Source organism: Cardiocondyla obscurior, linkage group LG12, assembly GCF_019399895.1.
Source record: "Cardiocondyla obscurior isolate alpha-2009 linkage group LG12, Cobs3.1, whole genome shotgun sequence".
Taxonomy (NCBI): Eukaryota; Metazoa; Arthropoda; class Insecta; order Hymenoptera; family Formicidae; genus Cardiocondyla; species Cardiocondyla obscurior.
Window position 1 is genome coordinate 1791458 of NC_091875.1, and position 21378 is coordinate 1812835.

General features: G+C 43.6%; 3 protein-coding genes across 5 annotated transcripts; 1 reads left to right on the forward strand and 2 right to left on the reverse strand.

Moving 5' to 3' along the window:
• Positions 1-383: 383 nt before the first annotated feature.
• Positions 384-4565, reverse strand: LOC139107335 (triokinase/FMN cyclase). Of its 2 annotated transcripts, XM_070664872.1 has the most exons (10): positions 3817-4565; positions 3434-3503; positions 3048-3158; positions 2856-2944; positions 2422-2638; positions 1773-2018; positions 1286-1681; positions 972-1225; positions 690-820; positions 384-524 (listed from the first exon to the last, which is right to left on the reverse strand). In XM_070664872.1, the coding sequence occupies exons 1-10, from the start codon at positions 3940-3942 to the stop codon at positions 404-406; spliced, it is 1761 nt and encodes a 586-aa protein (XP_070520973.1). In that variant the 5' UTR covers positions 3943-4565; the 3' UTR covers positions 384-403. The 2 variants fall into 2 exon arrangements, with proteins under 2 accessions (XP_070520973.1, XP_070520972.1); XM_070664871.1 differs by having other exon boundaries at positions 3434-4565.
• Positions 4566-4687: 122 nt separating this feature from the next.
• On the reverse strand, positions 4688-12115 carry LOC139107347 (putative RNA-binding protein Luc7-like 1). The gene is made up of 5 exons (XM_070664913.1): positions 11944-12115; positions 11671-11765; positions 6283-6381; positions 5295-6097; positions 4688-5151 (listed from the first exon to the last, which is right to left on the reverse strand). The coding sequence occupies exons 1-5, from the start codon at positions 12002-12004 to the stop codon at positions 5073-5075; spliced, it is 1137 nt and encodes a 378-aa protein (XP_070521014.1). The 5' UTR covers positions 12005-12115; the 3' UTR covers positions 4688-5072.
• An 88-nt stretch (positions 12116-12203) lies between these two features.
• On the forward strand, positions 12204-19533 carry Dysf (neuronal PAS domain protein dysfusion). 2 transcript variants are annotated; one of them, XM_070664862.1, is made up of 10 exons: positions 12204-12407; positions 12626-13729; positions 14161-14342; positions 17043-17104; positions 17234-17323; positions 17422-17598; positions 17663-17847; positions 17926-18032; positions 18127-18280; positions 18454-19533. In XM_070664862.1, the coding sequence occupies exons 2-10, from the start codon at positions 13719-13721 to the stop codon at positions 19472-19474; spliced, it is 1989 nt and encodes a 662-aa protein (XP_070520963.1). In that variant the 5' UTR covers positions 12204-12407; positions 12626-13718; the 3' UTR covers positions 19475-19533. The 2 variants fall into 2 exon arrangements, with proteins under 2 accessions (XP_070520963.1, XP_070520964.1); XM_070664863.1 differs by having other exon boundaries at positions 14166-14342.
• Positions 19534-21378: the final 1845 nt, after the last annotated feature.

Consider the following 21378-nt stretch of genomic DNA (forward strand, 5'->3'; position numbering starts at 1 on the left):
TTCGTGGACGCTCGGTGCAAAGAAACCCGATTGTTCGGCAAAATACTGCCAGAAATAACTGCGACTTTGTGTTATCGCGTATTAAGTTTGATATTATCTCTAAAAAATCGCTTTTCAATATCCACTCCCGACTCTGTCGTTATAAAGCCGGGAATATATATTGGAAAGTGCACCTTTCATTGTATTTTCAAAGACAGGCACACAACTATTTTTATGTTATATAGTCAGTAGCACGTAATACCTACGATATCTAAATGTTCTATAGGAAATAGTTAATATAATCATTAATGGTCCCTCGTTTTGGTAAGAAACTCGTTATTTACTATCGAATTCTTGCGACGACAATGCGAGTTTCCAAAAAAGAAGAAAAAATAGAGAAAGAGAGAGAGAGATAACGAATATATTATTCCTTGAAATGCGTAATCGATTGTACAATAGCAGAAATCCACACCGCTGCGGCATAGGCTCCAGCGTCCACTTCCGTTAAATACCGAGCTTGTTTCACGTAACTGGCTCGCCCCGCCCTGTAAACGTGTATCGAATACGTTTCACTTCTAAAGATAATTAAGTTCAAACCGTTCGACGAAAATTTATATATCATATTTATATTATATTAGAAGCTTTAAGTTTTAAAATATAAACGCACTTTAAACGTTCAAGTAAACGTATTCTTTGTAGCTTTCGCTCACCTGGGCTCCATGAGCTTCGTCGCGTTGCATCCGTCCCATGCCGCCGTGGCTATTTCGTCATAAAAAATCTCGCTCGGCTGTTTTTTCAATAGTTTTTCATACGCCGCACACGCCGCATGCATTGCATCGAGCTGAAAATATTAATCGTTATTTTTTTCTCAAAATTTAAATGAGCCTCACGTATTTTGCGAAGACTTTATTTCGCCATTTGTCTTCGCAACGATACAGCGAGCAGAAAATAGGAATAATATATATGTATAATTCTATGATATGTATGCGAACCATAGTTCTGTCACCAGCCTTCGCTTTTCCGTATTTCTCTAAGCAGTTCAATCCGCTGCGAAAGGCGTTGAGCCAAACGCGCTGCATATCCTCCTCATGTTCGAGCGACGCCAACGTTTTCGCGCCGGTTGTGAAAAAGAAGCAATATAGAGCTCCGGAAGTACCTCCCATTTTCTCCTCCGCAGCATCCGCTATTTCCAGTAACAACGTCGCCGGATGCGATAGGGATAAATGATCCAAGTCGTTCAAGATACCTGTGGACACGCGGAGTCAGCAAAGTCAGCAAAGTAACTGTACTTTTCTCTCGCACGTACCTTCGGCTAAACGTTTCAGGGTTGATCCACAGTCTCCGTCTCCGCAAGCACCGTCCAGCTTGTTGAGATGCGCCTCTTTTTCGACAATAGCGGTACAGGCGTTCGTCAAGCACAGCTTGATCAAACGCTGATCGCGCGCGTTTAACGGTACTCCCATTTTCTCTATTTTTCCTCGCCCGAGCGGAGCTTCTTTTAACGCCGGAGCGCTCGTTAAAGTCGAAGGTATACTGTAGGCGCGACCCGGCCAGCAAGGTGCCTCCGTTTCCTGGTCTAGACACTCGACGAAAGTGTCGTAGTTCTCGGTCAGTTTCAGTAGGCTTACGTGTATCCCAACGCTATTTATGGACGTCATTAGAGCGCCAGAATATACGCGAACCAGCCGTATACCCATGTTCCCTGAAAAAAATGTGAAAGTGTTTCAGCTGCCATTCAAAAACGACTCTAATCTATTATATAAAAAAAAAAATACGACAGGCAGGATACTTACGAAGTTGACATGCAACCTCGTGGACGACGATTCCCTGCTCCAATTGACTTAGAGCACCGAAATTGTTGACAATAACTGCAACCGAGTCAGTAGCAGATAGAGATAACGTCTCACAAATGCGCTTCAGCATTAACGTCACCATTTCGGACGCGGTCGCCAGCTTAATTCTCTTGTAACCCGGTTCTCCGTGCACCCCCATTCCACATTGCACCTCGTCCTGTTTAAGCTCGAACATAAGGTGCTGACCTGCATTGAATATTCCCTCAGAGTAACACATTACGATCGCAAACGCGCCTATCCTCACCCCCTTCCTTCTTCATAAATAATTTAACTTTTGCGTTATTAAATTAAATCAAACTATTAAATCAATTACAGTCGTCGCGCAATAAAATTATATAAAATCACTCAATTATTAAATTAAATATCTGCTAAATTATTATTAAATTAAATAATTACTAAATCGAGTTACACAATTTTCATACTCAAATATTGCGAAAAGTCGCCAAGCAACAGTGGCTACGGAACCGACATTGTCTGGATTCTGACGATCTGTCGGATGGGGAAACAATTGTGCTCAGGAGCGCTTGACCGGAATAATAGCACGTGTGCATAATGTCGTAATTGTACCGCGCGTAGTGGCATAGCACACCTGGTATGGCACACGCGGTCAACCCGATCCCGTAGGTCGCAATGCTTTGTGAAACGCGTCGGGCCGTTTCCGCGACGTCGTGCAGAGGTAGACCCTTCTCGGCGAGAGCACCCGCGATTTTGATAACGAACAGCAAGCCCACCAGCCCACGTTTGCCGGCGATACTTCCCTCGCAATCTGGGATGCTGCAGTCATCGCCGATGATTACGTCTTCCACCTGGTTTCATTGAAAATTATGACTTTTTGCGGGGTCGATACCTTGAATATTCTACATTTCTATCGACGTTTACTGTACATTGAGAGAAAAATATAATCACTTCTGGACTCAATCCATAATTTTAGGATATTTGTAATGATAAATATAATTGGGCTCATCTCTCGGTCTAATTTATATATTTTTCTCTCGGAGTAAATAAAGATTTTATTAACTTTACCGCGACGTCCGCCTGCCGTGCCTTCTCGATCGCTATACCGAAATTCAGACGATCCCCTGTGTAATTAGGTATCAGGACCAGAACGCCAGCTGAAAGAAAATAATATTAACGTGGCGTCAATAAAAAAAAGTCTTATTGTAGTACTATATATTTTATAACGATAATATAAAATTATGTAAAATAAAAGAAAACCGTCGTTGTTCTCCGCGACGCGCCGAAGAGCGTACGTGATATGAGATGATGGTGGTGCCGCAAAGATAGATCCTGCTACAGAGGCTGTTAACATGCCCGTGCCGACGAAACCTAATATGAAAAGAAAAGTTTCAGTAATGAGACTTTCATATATATATTTTTTTTTTTTAAGTCTGGATCAATTTTAATATATAATATCTTTTTAATGCAACTCGAAAATTATACAATTAAATTAATTATCAAAATTGTACGATTAAGCTCGGTTTAAATTTAATTTTCAAGAAATTCCTGCGTATTTCGTGTAGCACAAAACGCCGAGAGATTTACGCTGATTGAAATGTTCAACTTGTAACAAACAAAACATGCATGACGCAGACATTAATTACCTGCAGCAAACGGCTCGTGTCCACTCCCGCCGCCGCACACCAAGGCTACTTTATCTCGGCGTTCTCTGCACTGCGGTGTACGGGAACATAAATTACATTTGCAAAAATATATTATTTGCAAAGTTACGTAACGAGCGTTTGTTCTAGTGAACGTTAAGTTCAAGCTAGCCAGGTATAACGAGATCATCTTGGAAAATTTTAAGTATTTAACAATACACATTTCTCTGCAGCATTCTTACCGATGATTAAAGTTTCCGAATTAAATATTTATAAAGTCATATATAATATTAATTAATATCACATATAACAATCGATTACTTTACAAACGTTCTATCTTTCAATCATTATAACATCATGGAAACAGCTATATTTTTTTTACATACGTCCGGCGACAGTACCACTCCGTGCGATACGTGGTGCTCCAATTGCGGATACATGTAGGACAATCCCGACAGAGTCTCGAATACGGCATTCTCCAACGAGTTAATCAAATTCTTCGGCCTCGCCATTGTGCGTCACGGTCAGATAGTATATTAACGTCGAGTCCGATGGGATGTAACGTCGAACGAAACGCGACGATAAATTTCAACGCGATCCGTAAGCCGATCTCCACCTTATGATCCCGGGTTATCGTATGACGTTTCACTTATTTTGATAACTGGGATCTATGATTCTTGTGTTTATGATTTTCTTTTGGCCGTTCTGTTGGTGCATATCCAAGATCCAAGCGCAGAAACCAATAACATTAAAGAATCGTCCAAAGCCAGCAGATCAGTTTTCTCGAGCGAGTTCCAGTTGTGCACAATGTGAAACAAACACGGTCAATCAAATTATATAAATTTATTCTAACGCTATCTAACTAACTAATTTGATTGATAATGTCCGTTTTATATTACGCGCAATTTGGAACGGCACAATTTTCGTCGCTTAACACAGCTACTACTATCAGATTTACAATTTTTACAGCAGCTGTAAATATAGCACTTCTACTGAACGCGGTCAATAATTTATCTCACTTATATGTATACCGCGTACCGATTGTCGGTTACGTTTAATTAATGAAAGAAAGCTTTAATAATTAACAAATTTTCGTCGGATATTATTCGCAAAAAAATCTCATTTTTAATCGTTGATATTTTTCACAATTATTAGCTACTTCCAAATTCAATCTATATTCTTTTTTAAGATCTTAAGAGTTTTAAAAACCTCTAGCTTAGTCAAATATATTCTAAAGAAATAATATAACGCCGAGTGTATCATTTATGCTGTTACTAATTTATTAATGTATATGCTCAAATATGGTAAACATATAACAACTGACGATACAAGTTGCACTTAAGCTACTCTTATTTACAATGAATTAAAACTATTTTTAAAAGCCAAATTAAATTATATATATATATATAATATATATAAAAAAATTTAAGACTTATCTCGATTATAGGAATAAATTCAGCATAAATAGCATGTCGCGTTAACATATCGATCGGGTGACAAGTAATGTACAAAGATTATGTCAAAATGGGATATCGCATTCGCTACGGACGATGCGCACGGCTTGGTGTTACACATTATACGAAAGTGCGCGTGCGAGGAAGGAAAAGAAACCATTGAGCATAGTCCTTATACATCTTGTCTCTTATCTCTTACGGTCGTTAGATCCGCTGCGACGAGAACGAGATCGACGGCTGTGGCTGCCACTGCGGGAACGTTTTGATCTGAAACAGAACGTAATGGAAATGGTAAAAAAATTTCTGTCGCGTTTTGCTGATTTGTCAAAATTTAATTCGTTAAAAATTTGAAAGAATAGTGATCATTTATTTTTAATTTTTTTATTACGAGAAAAGGAAAATTTACAAACCTTCTTCCACGACTGCGACTGCGAGATCGTGACTTTCTCCTACCGCTGTCCCTACGTTCCCGGTCCCGATCTCGCTCGCGATCGCGATCGCGATCTCGCTCGCGATCTCGCTCACGCTCGCGATCGCGATCGCGGTCACGGTCGCGATCACGGTCACGGTCTCGATCGCGGTCACGGTCACGGTCACGGTCACGGTCACGGTCACGTTCGCGGTCACGGTCGCGGTCGCGATCTCTGTCGCGGTCTCTGTAGTTTGATCTTCCGCGGCTCCTGTCCCTGTCGCGGTCTTTGTCGCGGTCCTCCCTGTCTCTGTCGCGTCTTCTGTCGAGCATGGACTCGCGCTTCTCCTTACGCCTCTCGTCGACGGTCTTTGAAAGCTCGGCGAGCTTCTCGCGGATTTTGATGAAGCCGAGATGTAATTTCCCACCAAAGTGATCCGCCAGTCGTCTGTCATTGTCGTGTATTCCAAGATACGCGCTGCATACTTCGCACACTCTCAGCTTCTGCTGCTGGTAACTTGATGCCGGCATGCTGTTTCGATATTCTTGCTCAGCTTCGTTCTTCCTTTTGCGCAGCTCGTCGATCTCGCCCATCAACCTCATCGACTCCTCGACAAAGCCCTCCTCGCCGAGCTGCTCGGCCTTGGCTAGTTTCTTACCAATCTCCTCGGCGAGCACGTGAACGTTGTTCGCCTTCGCCGCTACTTCCGCGCTCAGTTCCTCCTGCGTCTCCGCCAGTCGCTGTTTCGCTTGTTCTGTACGACGATCGCAATCGGCAATAAAGGTCTGAAGATGTTCCATCGCCTGTAAATTCGAGATGGGCATGTTAGAATTTTAAACATTAAGCCAAAAAAAAAAAAAAAAAAACCAAAGAATTAAAAAAATACATATATCGTATGAATAATATATTTGTAAGAATAATATATGAATAATATATATAATACATTTGCAGGAACAATTGTGATTTAATGCGTTGAATTAATACTCACGTCAATGTCGTAGAAGTGATCTTTCTTCTTTTGCGCGGCCTCGAAGTCAGCCCGTAGGGCCAAGTCGTGAATCTGGGGGCAATCTCCCAGGTCCATGCGCTACGATTTACAAATCAAATCATAATTAGACTTACGATCCCTGCGATCGCACGCGGGCCTTATCGATTCTATGCATTATACGAGTTTAGAGACCCTTCCCAGCATTGCGTATTTACGATATGTACTTCTTACTTTGACAAGAATATAACGTACTCGGTCGCGGCGTCGCGACTGGAAAATAAGCACAAATCGATAATCTAGGAGAGAGACAGAGATGATACGACAAAAATTTCTGAGCTTATGTCGCCTGTATTTTTAGGATAAGACGTTCGAATAGGTTCATATTTTTTCTCTTATATATGTATATATTTTTTTTTTACTTTTTAATTCTCTCTTTTTTTTTTTTTTTTTACGTGAACTTACGGAAACGCAAGTTCGTCTTCCTGCACAGGCTTAGATAGAGCGATACAATAATGAAGCGATCGAGATCGCCGGGCGATCTAGTATCGCGCGTAAAAGTAGAAATGCAGTTTGTACAGATAAATAGTTTGTTGTTTTCACTTACAGGGTGGCAACAGTTCTCCGCCTGACACGAGAATGCGATGGCAATGAAGCTATAATCAGCACACACCTTAAGTTTCATAATGCTCACTTTTCTTTCTACGAAAGAGAACTTACAGCCTATAATGGTTTAATATACTATTTTACGTACGGCACGAATCGTGTCTTACATTGGCTGCTAAACGAATTTTTAGAAAAAAAAAAAAAAACGGATTCAATACGTACACGTCCAATGGTTGTAGGAAATTTTTCTAATGGAACCGCCGCTTGTTGCCTAATTACACGCCTCTCTGCGTCATGCCACCTTACATATTTTTTTTTTTCTTTTTTCTCTTGCCGAGACTTAGGATGTTGCAAATTGCCAAAGGTATCAGTAAATGCCGCGATAAAAGCTCTAGTCGTCGCATAATCTGGACGACGCGGGAGAAATCGCACGTGTGAAATTTCTCCCGCGTCTTCGCTCGAGAGGAAAGTTATCGGAGCAAAAAAAGGGGGGGAGGGGAAAGGGAAGGAAGATGGTTCACCCCCCGGTCGTGAAAGCTACGGGGGGTAGGTAGACCACCGGCGAGAGAGATAGGCCCTCGCCCGGCACTTGGCAATTCGCAAATCTTCTACTTACAGAATCACTGCTTCATTTTCTGCACCCACACTTCCACAGGATGATAAATATTTTCTCACACACATTCTCAAAGTAAACTTGTGTCATTCCTACCTGCCGTGAACGGCATTATTAGTAGTAAGAAGCGACATTAAGATATCGTCTCATGAATCAGCATGACGCTACTCACCGACTCACTGTTAACAGGCCTTTTCGAGGGGGGTTTCTGGGAGTTTATTCATTCGGCATAATCACTCAGCCTCGCCGCCGTTTGGGTGACCCGGCAGAGGGGCTGAGGTAAGACCGCCCTTTACGTCTCCCGTTATCGAATTAATATATGTATATAGATATATATATGTATAGATATAGATATGCATATGTATATGTATATCTAGCGCTTGAATTATGGTAAAGGTAAATCAAATTGTAGGTGTAATACGTACGTCCTCTTCTCGGTTTCAGTACTTACAGTAACGCGCGTGTGAGAGCGACAAGTACAACACGGACATATGAGCGGACAATACTCGCAACAATATTGTACAATGGATCTGATTGGAATTGCTTTTTCCAGAGACTCTGGAAATAGAACTGTAGTTACGTTGACATTAGTGGATCTGCATATCGGCGTACTTCTCGTTCGAGCGAATGTCGTTAGTAATTTTTGTTATTTGTTTTATTAATTTTTTTTTTCTCTCTGCTTTTTTTTTCGTTCGATTCCGTTTTTTTTTTTTCTTTTACGATTATTATTTGCGGATATCGCATCGCGGGGACCTTCAAGAGTATTTGCTATCTCCCACTGTTACATTTTCCACGTGCTTTCAGTCGACAGACTTCGTCCCCTTAGAGTTCGAAAAGCGTTAAGTCTTTTAACACGCTAAACACCCATCAAAAAGTAGAACTGGCACCCTCCCCTCCCTCCCGAGTAACGGCTTTGTACTTGCCAGTTCTTCTGGAATCGCATTTCATCCGGGATTCAAGTATGAATGCGATCCCAGCTGATCGAGAATAAAGGTGGAGAACAGAGCCCGGCGCATTCTATTTGCATCTTCCACATTCAAGCTGTGTACCTTTATACTCGCGGGAAATCTAATTAAATCCGCGAGAAGAAATGAAAGCGAGTGACACAGATTGATAGAAACTGAATAAAACGGTGCCGTTCATTCCTAAGGAGGAGAGATAAAGAACGAGTGAATAAATTATGCAGATACGAGATGAAATTAATTTATCAACTTTAGACTCATCTACAATAAAAGAAGACTGTTCCGCGAAACCGATGAGCAAAGCTAACGAACCTTTCGGCATCTCTCGGCATCGATCACGCCGGGCAGCTCCTCGAGATATCTGCGCGTGCGGTTTTACGCGATTATTTATGCAAAATAAATTCCGATATCTGCGGATGGCATTGAAAACCGATGGAAGATTAAAAAGCAACTCCGCTTGGAGCGTGCGCTGGCATTTCCCGCGTAAAGAAACTTTCCTACGTTAGCAGCCGCCTGAAGGACAACGAGACCAAGAGGTGAGAGGTAGAGGGAACGTTCAGTAGGGCAAAACTTTTAAAACGTCCGTCACGCGGTCTATAATAGGTTTATAACAGAAACAACTTGACATTATTATTCTGGACGATGGAGCGGCACGTTTCCGGGTATCGGGGAACCTCGATCTCGTTGTGAACCTCGAGACCGGAGGGAGGGAGCGGGTGACTCAGGCAGCCACGTGTAGGAGGACGTGGAGGAGAGATAGCAAACACCCCTGTGACCAATTCGCACAAGATGACACTGAAATGCGCGAAGCAGTACTCGATGCGTTAATTACGGCATGTTCGGCCTTGATAAATCAACCTGATAACGAAACGTGTTGCTCGATCGGCCGCATATATGCAGGACGTGCGATTGCGCGCGTCTTCGTGTTAAGTCACCCGTGTGCTTCGACTAGAAACCGCAATATTCTCAGATTGCTGGACGTACACAGAGGAAATTTGATGCCGAGAACCGCTACAGCGTCATCAATGGTTGTGGATCACCTTAGAATTACAAGTTTGAACGCTGCTGTGGTAGACAATGACCAGCCGTAGTACTTCATCTTGTAACTCAGATCTCCAACTACTGTGGCACTGTATTAATTCTCGGTATTAAATTTTCACCGTGTATTGAATCCACAACGCGTTTTGGGCAATGGAACGGCCAGAGGCTGTATCCTGCGGCCTGGAAAAAGAAAATCGTGACATGAGTGAGCACGTGGACGCGAAATTCCGTGATTTCCAGGCCGCAGTTCCACTAGTCGGTCCAGGCCCGCGTGTCTCTACGTGTTGTGCCGTCCACGTTCACTTTCGACCAAGTTCCGATCAACTTAATCGAAGATCAAACTCGAGAGGCTCTAACTGAAGAGCCCGTCTCGCATGAAACATCTCTTCTATCAGATCTCAGATCTCAGATTAAATTAATCGCAGCTTGGTCAAAGTGAACCTTAGTTTGCGATTAAAAAACGCCTGCCCCGTGTTGCACTTCGACGGTATCCAGTGTGAATTGATCGGAATCAATTCCTGAGGTACGTGACGGATAAAGTAAGGCGAAACCCCTGCGGCGCTCATCCCTCACTTGAGTTCGCTTATCAGGTCCCGAGGGACTAACTCTTACGATCTACGGAAACTTAACGCCTAAGTGTGGTGCTGAACACACCAGTTGGCACAGGCGAGGGAGGAGAAAGCGCTAACGAATGACGTGTGGCTGGCGAATTTATCACAACGGATCTATCTAATTTCTACGTGTCTAAATTCTAGGCGAGTAAAAAAATTTTGGAGAAAAAAAAAAAAAGAAATTGCCTTTCAGCTTCTAAGACGGCTAATCGATATTCTGTGCGACCTTCTTCTACATTGAGAATAAAATATCGTTACCTGCGAACCCAAACATAATTTTATATTATTTTTAACAATATAAATTTAGTTTGCCATATCACCAGAAATATCACAAAATTATGACTAGGTCTAGAAGCAAATATTTTTCTCTCAGTGTATTTGATTAGTAAAGATATTCCCTCGCACGTTACGCGATATTCGAATGATGTAACGTGTGTGTAACAGCAGAATGTTAAACAGGTCAGTGTGCATACGAGTTTATGACCGTAGCTCGTAAAGTGGGATATAAATGTGACCTTCCATTATCATATTACTGCCCTTTGCGTTAAAATGGTGGGTAGCAATCAGGAAAAACGAGCCGGGAAGAGATAACAGCCCGGGGAGCGCATTCCAGCTCTCCTCGACTGATTGTAAAATATGTACGACGAGAGACTGCGTTCTAGTTTCGAAATTTCGTTGAGACAAAAAAAAGCGGCTTTACTTTTTTTTTTCAAGAACAATTATCTTTCCATTATTACCTAATATAATAATGATTGGTCTAATTACCCCAATTATTTCAATTAGATTGGGTCGTGTAAACGGCCATATTCTCTGTATTTGTGCACACAGACTGTTTGGTAACTATCGCAGTGTAAATATGCAGTTAAAATATTTAATTATTCACCACAGGCATTGTGGGAGAGTGATCATGCGATTCCATCTTAATGCGTATAATATTGATTTTTCAACGTCAGTAGAATCTATTAATAAAAATCTGATACAACAGTTACTGCACTGGAAAACAAAATTGCATTATTATTTATATATTTTTATTCATTGGAGTATATGTAAAAATAAAAATATCTGTATGCATACTAACTTTACTAATTGCTATAAATCAAACGTGAATAAAAATACTACTAGAAAGGATTAATTTCTAGCCGCATTTTCAGTACTGACCATCATCTCACAAATGCCTCGAGGTAACAGATTCCTTAGAAAGTTAAAGGTTGCAAGTGTTAAAGAGTACATGATATGACAATGGTAATCCCTTTTGAAAACCCTCTGTGAGCAAGATAGGTAATCTATCAACTAGCAGAATAGACCGACCACTGAATTGTGCAATCAGCAAATAGAATAGATGAAGTAATCAAACGCGAAGAGGGGGAAGAGATTAAATAACTGTAATTTTTTTTTCCTCTCTTCCCAGCTAATTGAAAATTAACAAAAACTCATATGTAAAGTACGTATGTGTGTATGTATGTATGTGTATACACAGGGTGCATTTATCTTTGCGCATAGTGCCAACGGTGTGTCAATTGTGTTCGGAAATCGTTATAGCACGGAAAACTACACTCACCGTCGACGAGAGGATTTCATGGGGGCAGCAGGCCAGCAAAAAACTCTTGCAGACCTTCGAGTCGCAGTACTTTACTTGAAATTTGTTATTTTCACCTGAAAGCAAATTCAGACAGTTAGTCGAAGAGCGTACAAGGGGGGGCAGGGTGCAGAGTGCTGGCGCAAGTATGGCCGCGGCCTTCGGCGTTTATTCAACTCGGGACACCCTCCCGATCGCGCACTCCGCGTACCGCGGTGAACTTTGTATCGGGCCGGCAGCCGCGTATGTATGTACCATTTCGTCCTGTGCCCATTAACTGGTCGAGCATCGCTCGCATCTGATCGTGCGCCGTCATTTTTCTATGCAGCTCTCGGCCTCCACAACCTCTCAAAAGCACGTAGCTCTCAAAGTCAGTCGAGCGAACACGCCATCGGACTCGTCGGATGCACGCACACGAACACGCACACCTTCATCAGGTCGATCGTCGCGCCGCGCTCGCTGGCCGCAGCGCCTCCACTTCGGGCGCGTTTACATGACGCGCGGCCGTCTGAATGGTGAGACTTTCGAACCCCGGATCTCCGGCCTAGCCAATAGAATCGTTGAGCAAAACATCCTGCAGCTGCTGCCGAGAGTTTGTTTTGATTGACCGCTGGATGGAGTCGGCCGGACCGGGACTCGCACGCAGAGAATTATAGGGACGCGTTGCAAAGCGATGTGCTGGGCGACGCGTCGGCCATTTTGTCGGCAGAAGGGAGCAGGTAATTTTTTTACGGATTGTAATAGATGTTACTAATCGATCGCCGCCCGCTGAACGCGATCGCGCAAACTTTTCTCGCCCGACGTTATAATACTTGGTTAATGATTTGAAACAAAGGCTTACTTTGAGGGAAAAAAAAAAATTTTTTTTTAAATACATTTTTTTCCCGTACCCCATCGTTCAATTTAATTCTCTTTAACGAAGGTGTTGTAATTATAGGAGCCGTAAAGATCGGGTATATTTAGGATTCTGCCGAGACCACGATAGTCGATGGAAGAGAAAAGAGCGCCGGGATTTATGCCGACAAAGTTCCAACGGTATTTAAACCAGGGGGTGCTCGGCGACTTCCAACACGGTGGAGTGCAATGACCGGCGGCCCCCCTCAGGAGTTTAAATCAAATTATACACTTCCGTGTACAATATCCAACGCTAAAACTTCCTCTGCACTTCCACGGCCATTACAATCGCAAGTCTACGTTATCAGAGAATGTAAGCTTTTTTCTTTCTAATCAAAATCTTTGACATAAAAATAATACAATATATATCTACTTATGCATATACACGTATATAAAATCAGGGCTTTTAAATAAATTTCTGTATCTTCCAGTTCAAGTATAACCATTACGAGACTAAATGTTCTCCATTATTTTCTTGATTTTATTTGTTTATCCCTTTGCAGATGTCAACGTCGGCGCGCTGCCCACGTCCCCGTCCTCTCTCGTTAAGAAATGCAATCGACGTACGTTGCATAACAGTTTCCGAAAACTTCTCGAGTCGTGCTGGGCGACAGTCGCGCAGAAACCGCATGCAGAAAAGAGGAGACGGTGCAACCGGTAGCGGAGGTGGCTGCGACGATGGTGGCGGCGGTAGAGGTACCGAGACCCCGCGCTCTCGATCGTGACCCGAGAGCGAGCGAGGAAACGCGGCGGGCGGGCGTAAAAGCGAGACCGAGGGATTAACTAGCGCGAAGGTAGAGGAGAGGCCTCGCGAGAACGAAAGCGAGAGGAGGACGGAGTAGCGCGGCGAGGACGAGGCAGTAGTAGGTGGATGAAGAGGAGGTGATGGCGGTGAAGGAGGAGATGGAGGAGGAGAAGAAGAAAAAAGAAGAAGGCGGAGGAGGTGGTAGCGGTCGACGCTGGTGGTGGTAGGAGAACCAGCCTCCGCCAGTCCATCCACGTGTTCAGTGTGGTTGCGCGTTATGACCCGGATGTTAGATCGTAGCCGCAGCTTCGCGAGAACCCGCCGACCCGGATGTCCTCCCGCTCGTTGTCCACCAGTGATCGACCACTGATGTCTTCCTGGCCACCGAAATATGTTCAATCGGTAAGTTACAGTTGTCCCCTGCGCCTCCCTCTTTGTCATCTTCATCGCCGTTCGACTTCTCGCCCCGTACTTCGGCGGGGACCACCGACTTCTCCGACAGAAAGGTCACTCGGCGTGTCACAATTTACTTCCGGTATCCTCCGGTTACTCTTCGATCGAATGAAAGTTCAGTAAAGTAACGTCACTCGCGGGAAATCGAATGGAGAACCGTGCGACGTCGGGGGTGAGTGCACCCTCGCGGGATCGTTCACCGCGGGAACGCGAATAAATTTCCCGGATTTGCGCTCCTCGCTGAAGCACGGGATGTCGCGATTTCGGGATATTTGTGGACAGCGGGGTGGGCCGGCTTCGCGAAACGGTATACTAAAAGCGGTACGCACCCGTATTCGCGCGCCGCGGCAAATGACAGTAACATCAGCGTGTGCTTGAAGGATAGATGCGAGCAAATCTACGAAAGGCGCCAGCAAACTTCGAAGGGACCTGATAAACGCCGAAATCGCGAATCTACGTGACTTACTGCCATTGCCGCCCTCGACACGCCAGAGGCTTTCCCAGCTGCAGCTTATGGCCTTGGTCTGCGTGTTCCTGCGAAAAGCCAACTACTTTCAGCAAGGTATGGTGAACGGCGAGTTCGCTCGCACTTTTAAGCCTTAAAGCTCTTTCCTTACATCCCTCGAGATTGAATTTCTTAAAATCGATAAAAGGAAAAAAAGAAAAAAAAAACACTCGTAGAATATTTTAATTTTTATTTTCTAATTATTTGTTGTAATAAAAAATTGCTAGTATCAAATACAGAGTGTTTATTATCGATTAAATCTTACATAGTTCGATAATAATTTCGAAACAAGCGCTGCGGAGAATTTTCATAGTTGCTTGAGTATATCTGGCTTGTGCGCGGCGCGGCGTCACTTCGAATCGCGGCTCGTTATCACGAAATAAAGGTAGGCGATAAAGCGAGTCAGTCGGCATATCGCGATTATCATATCTTTGCAGTAATTCGCATCCATCGGCCGAGACTTCAATGCCGGCAAGCGCTCGTGCCATGCGATTCCCCGCGTCTTCAACTTCGATATTTTCAGCTCGGCGTACCATGCTGCACATAATGATTGCATTGTACGGACCGTCAAATTGATATTACTGTCATTTGAGAATTATTAATAATTTTCCGAACGTAAAAGCGCCCTCGTCGAGTAGGTAATCCTAATTAGATAAATAAATCATTAGAGTAATGCATCTTATCCGATTATTTTTATCAGCAATCTCTTCATACTCTTATAAAGTAATGTGCATAAAAGAGTAGAATTGTTAAATTTATATTTTAAATAAACAATTTTTTCAGAGATTGATGTTAATAATATTCCAGCAAGTTCAGCAAATTATTCAGTAATTATTAATTCTGATAAGAATAAATCGATAAAAAGAAAAAAAATATATATATGGAAAGACCGACGGTAATTAAAATGTTAATTAGCCTAAAATAACAATGATTGATTCGTTGATAGTTTAACATTTTGGTACTGGTTTATCTTGATAAAAGAGAAGGCATCTCGCTACTTGCAGCGATTAAAAAGAGACCGTGCAAGAGTTAGGCTTGCAAAAAATGCCGTTTGATTCTTAATATTACTTATGATAACGGAGAACATCAATTATTATTGTTCGTTAATCTAAGATTCTTCTCGGTTTTGCGTTCGTCGATCAAATCTCGAAATCGAGACGTTCGCCGAACTTGGAGAATCCGCATTAGGTCCCCGATCTCTTCTCGCCTCGTCGGCCGTAATCGGCTGGTGACCCGCGCAAACGATCCGCGCAAAGGAGAATTTCTATTCGATTGCGGGAGTCGGCCGGGTAACCCGGCTGTAAGCTTCTCGTAGACACAGGGAGAGACGGCGGGGAACGTGGTATCCCGATGGGCACCAACAACGAGAGAGACCCCGCGAGGGAAGTGGAGAGGAGAGGCGAGCGCAAAGCAAAGCAAAGCGAAGCGATGCAAGAAGGCAAGATCGGCCGGCGCGCGTTCAAACTCAGCGGAGTCTAAGCGCGAGTTCCGGGTGATCCGCTGACCTGTCGGCCTTTGCAACAACACTCTCACGCTCCTGTAACCCACACTCCTCCGCCCCGCATCGCGTCCTCCTCTCACCGCGTCTCCGTCTTTCTCTTATTCTCCCTCTCCTTCTTTATGTCCTTCTCTCTCTTTCTCTCTCTCGCCCCTTTTTCTCTCTCTTTCTCCCTATCATTTTCTCTGCCGCCCGCCGCAGCTTCCCTTCCTCTCTCGCGTTCCTCTCCGTTCTCCACTCGGTTTCCCCTTCGTCCCCTGTTCTCCACCTTTCTAACCGTCTCTCTCTCTCTTTCTTTCTCTCTTCCTCTCCCCCTCTCCCCTCTTTCTCTCTCTTGCTCATTGTCTCGCGGTATCGGATACTATAGTCCCATGTAGCGCCGTTAGTAAACGCTGCCGTGCTGCATTAGCATACGCATTTTTCCTCACCCTCCTCTCTCTCTCTTTCTTTCCTTTGCCTCGCGGTGCATAACTCTTGCTTCCCCTTTACTTTTTCGGGGAAGCTCCGGCGAAGAGAGGGTGGCGAACGCGCGGGATATCGCGTGAAAAAATATGATATTAAAATGGATCTCTTCTTTGCTCTCTCTCCATCTAACTCTTTTTCTTCCCCTCTCTTTTTCTCTCTTTCTCTCGCGATCCGCGAAGCCCGCGCGTACCCCGAGACTATCGCACGTGATTAAGTCTCGGGACACAATGAAGCGTAAAAGCAGCATGCGAAGAATCGATACGCGATCTGAGAAAATCCGGGAGGCGGAATTCGAAAAACGGCGCGTTTGAAAAGTTCGCCAGTTTAATTAGCGTTCTGATGACCCCGGATGGCAGTCTCTGCAAGGGATCGCCTCGTTAATAGAAATTAGCCTCCCAGCTATTTTCCTGCTGCTCAGATTTCGCGGATATATTTCTAAGACAATGATTGTGAATGCGAGTATAAAAAAAGAAACAGCTTTTTTTTACAGTTTGCGATAGCCAGCTTATCAACCGCGTTCACACGTTTCGTAGAATAAAAAAAATGACTATCTTAGACTATTGCAGGTAATAAACCCATATTAGACAAGATATGTGCACTGATAGGAATTTATTTTATTTCTTACATGAATACTTTTGTTTTCTACAAATATTAAAATAAAATATATAGATAGTATAGAATAAAAAAATTATATATAGAATAAAAAATAAAATATATTTAGTTTTAATTTATTTATTCTTTAAAATCTCACGCTTTAATTTAATTATCATTTTTTTTTTGTCTTTTTATTTCAGCGTTGAAGAATTGCCCGTCCGAGTCTTCGAATATTCCAACGCCTAATATAGGATTTTCGAAAGTAATTGCTTTAGATTTATTTATCTCAATTATTTATAATAATTTTTTTTTACCGTTGTACTTTTTTTTTTTTTTCTTTATTTATTCGCGGCTTTAGTTTTTGGAGTACAGTTTGTGCGTTTAATTTCAGGCTATGTCCGGCTTTATCATGATGATGACGCAGCAGGGAAAACTATTATACATATCGGAAAACGCGGCTGACTACCTCGGGCACTCTATGGTATGGTAATCTTATCGAGAAATGTAACACAGCCCTCGTAAATATTTCGCGCTGGCGTTGCATTTGAAACGAGTCGTGATAAGACGGGGAATTTTCAGGAGGACTTGCTTATTCACGGAGACAGCGTGTATGACGTGATCGATAAGCAGGATCACATGGTGGTGCAGAATCAATTGTCCCGGAACAGTCCCATCCCCAGCGATAGGAGACTGTTCTTGTGCCGAATCAACGTGTCGAGAAACTCGCGCAGGCAGCTGAGATTCGGCGATCAAAAGGTGACTAGGAAACCCGCCACGTTAATTTTACACGAATGCCAATTCTAACTCGTCTCTGTTTCAGGTGATTCTCGTGGAGGGCCACTTCTTGCCTTTTGTTCCCGTCTGCAACCGCAACGAGTTCGTCTTCTTGGCGTCGTGCACGCCGGTAGTTCTGCCAGAGACCCGCGAAAGCATCGTTCAAGGCGCGACAAACATCTTCACTACGATTCACTCGATGGACATGAAGTATCTGCACATCGATAAGACGTAATGCACAACCCGTCGTTGATTCAGATAATTTTTATTTTTTTATTTTTTCTAGAATTTTTTTTGCTTTTTTTGCAGAGCCGAGAGTCACCTGGAGTACACGCGTGCTGAGCTGGTCAACGTATCGTGGTATAATCTACTTCATTGGGACTCTATAAGAACGGCCTATTGCAAGCATCAAACCGGTAATTAAAAAAGTTCTCTTAGCAAAGTTGCAAAAAAAAAAAAAATTTTTTGCGATCTTTTTTCGTCTTTTAAATCGCTCGCGTATGATTTTAGTCATTCAGTCCGATCAGGAGCGATCCACCACCGCCTTGCTGAAACTACAGAGTCGCTCTGGAAGATGGTTCTGGGTTCATTGCGTGCTGCAAGTCAAGGACACCTCCGAGGAATGCCAGCATCCCATAATCGTTTGCACAAATCAAGTGCTTTCGTAAGTCTACGACCATTTTCTTCTCCTTTTTTTATGTAATTTAATTTTGTGATTAAATTTTGCAACTTAATTAATTATTTATAAAATTGCAAAGTTTTATATTTATTTGATTAATTAGTAGAGTAAATTATTTAAAATAATTTTAATCACTCGGCAATATATAATCATTACAGCGATAGGGAGGCGGAAGTGATGCGCTCCAGTTCGTGGCTCTACCAGTACTCGTCTCAGACAAAGTTCACCTATGGGCTGTGTCCCAGCGGTCAAGGCCGCGGTACCGTTTACCCTTCCACAGGGCCCAATCAGACCCAGGAATACATCCGGACGTACTCCAACGACACCGACGCCCAGCTCTCGCCGTCGCTACATTCAGACCGATCGGAGACAGAGTCGCACGGTACCTCGAAAATCGTCCAGTCGACGGACTACCCTAACAGACGACTAATGCGTGACGACGCAGAGCCGGTGGACATGTCGATAAGTGGTTCGGATCAGCACGAGGGTAGAGGCGCGATCTCCGATCACCAGCAGCACACCTTGGACGATGCGGTGAGGTATCACCACAAGCAGTATCATAAGAGCTCATTGCACCTGGCTGGCTACCGGGCAAAGTTTGCGCAGTGTCACAGCACGCAATACGCCAGCGGCTGCGCGGACGTGCTTTCTGTACCCGGCACCAAGTACTATCTCACCGACCTCGACCGGGATTATTGCTGCGGCACGGAACGCAGTGGTCTGCTGTTGCACAAGCGGCTGCCGACGAAGACGTTACTCGCGCCACCGACCGCCGCGATTGCCACCGTGACCGAGCACCCACCGGTCGACGCCACTCAACTGGAGAACTGGGGCACCAGCCCAGCGTGGTCGGATGCATTGCAGAGGGTGCCGGACGTTGTGCACCAGGAACTGAGCCCGTACATCACCACGCCGACCACGCCGGTGAACACGCCCGACTCGGACACGCTGGGTCACTCGGAAGCGCCAATCTTTAATTTTGACTGGGCCGGCAGCGAGCAGCACGTGCCAAACTTAAAGATCACCTTCCACCGCGGCAGTCCCGTGGCCGCCACCGCCGGCCACATCGTCGGGCAGGCCAGGAAGCAACACCAGGACGCGGTGCAGCCTATCACGCTACAGTTACCACGTAGGAAGGGACAGTCTGCGGAAGCCGATAGCAAGGACTTCCCGAAATAAATTAGGAAATAAGTTCAAGAGGGGCCATATAGCAGGAGTTTAGGGGACAGTAAAAAAAAAAAAAAAAAGTACAAGAACAGGGGAAACGCTCGGGTTTCTGCCTACAGCTTTCTTTTATAGCAAAAGCATAGGAAAATCGTCGAATAGTTAGCTCGTCAATAAAGAGACTTAATTAACGTAAGAGCCTAGGAAAGATTAGGGGATCTGGTACTTGGGGACCAAGCGGGCACGCGCGAGAGAATTAAATGCGAACCACAGAAGGAATATTCAGACAATGTACTTACATACTTCTCTTTGTCACAGACAACGGAGTATATTCTTCCAAATTCTATCGGTATCGCGTTACACAATTTTCTACACGCTCGCTCGTCTTCTAGCGCTTTCAAGTGTTTTTTTTTTTTTTCTTTTTTTTTTTTCTCCTCTCTTTTTATCCTCACGTCACTTTGGCGTTTTACACGTTACTCTCGAATCGTAAATTTCTCATTAATATAAAACACGTATATAAACATAGACTGATTACATCGGTGTTTACAATAATCTACGATTAAAAAAAGTCGTACATCATTTCGTTTATCTCCGGTATACGTTTTTATGAGAACATTTGTTTTGAGATAAATAGCACGCATCGTACGCGTATATTCCAAGTGTATATATATTTATATTACATATATCGCACATATAATATCGTGCGTATTTTGTGTGCGATATATGTATTACATATATTATATATATAACTATGTATGAATGTGCAGTGTCGTAAGAGGGTACCCAGGTACATGCGCTATATATGTTTGAGATTTCCTTTGAAAATACCTAAATCTTACGTTTAACACACGATGAAATATATTCGCTTTGTACATTTTAACGCATTCGACGAAGGAGAGTTTCTCTTATTTTCTTCTTTCTTTCATCGGCGCAACGTGCGTGTTGCGTGTCGCATTACGTCTCGACGTGATGTATGCTACAAAGGAAACAGGTAAATAAAGGGAGGCAGTTGATCGTTTATAGCGGCGGCCTCGGCCAGGTTCTCGTCCAGTTTTAACGTTGTTATCCCGCGTTAGTGGCCACCACTCGGTCGAAGGGTGGCCGAAAATCGACCGTAAGTCCAGTTAATCGCGACTAAACCCCATCACGTCTTCACGGGTCGTTCGTAAGTACCAAAAAAAAAAAAAAAAAAAAAATCTAAATAAATAAAATGTAGCCTGCGGAGTATATCTCTAGTGCGGAGCGGAACTTTGAAGATACGTTCCGATGCTAGTATAAGTAAATGAAGCGTAGGAGCACGGGGAAACAATGCGTATTCGCGGAGTCTGAGTGACGTTTCTTTCACTCAAACAAGACCGAAGCTTTAACGGCAGATTCTAGGATATATCTCCAAAGTTACGATGTTCCTGACACTCCTTTCAGGAAAAAGAAAACAAAAATGAAAAAAAAAAACCCCCCGTAAATTTTTTCACAACGATCACACATTCACTTGTCTACTTAAAATACCACAAGTACTCCCGCCGTGCTAGCTGTCACATTAATAATCTTACACATTAACGTTTACTTTCCGAGAAACACGATACATAAGTAACTCTGTCAATTTCGTTTTGGATCGAGAAAGCAAAACGACTTCTTCGACACCGTGTCAATTCCTCCGTTCTTTCGAACAAGGTCTCCGCCAACCGGCGTGCCCTTAAAAATCTATATGCGCAGTCTCTGATATATTTCTCGTCTCTAAATCGCCAATTATATTCTACCTGCGGCAAAATATCGAAATACGAAGTCTCGAAGTCTTGGTAACGTTGTCAAATCCTTTTGCAAAGTCGCCGCGCCGATTTTCCCACCGGGAAACCCGCGAAAGAAAACCGCGACTTTCGCCGAAAAGTGTTGAGCCCGCTCTCGCCCCCTTCGTTTCAGTG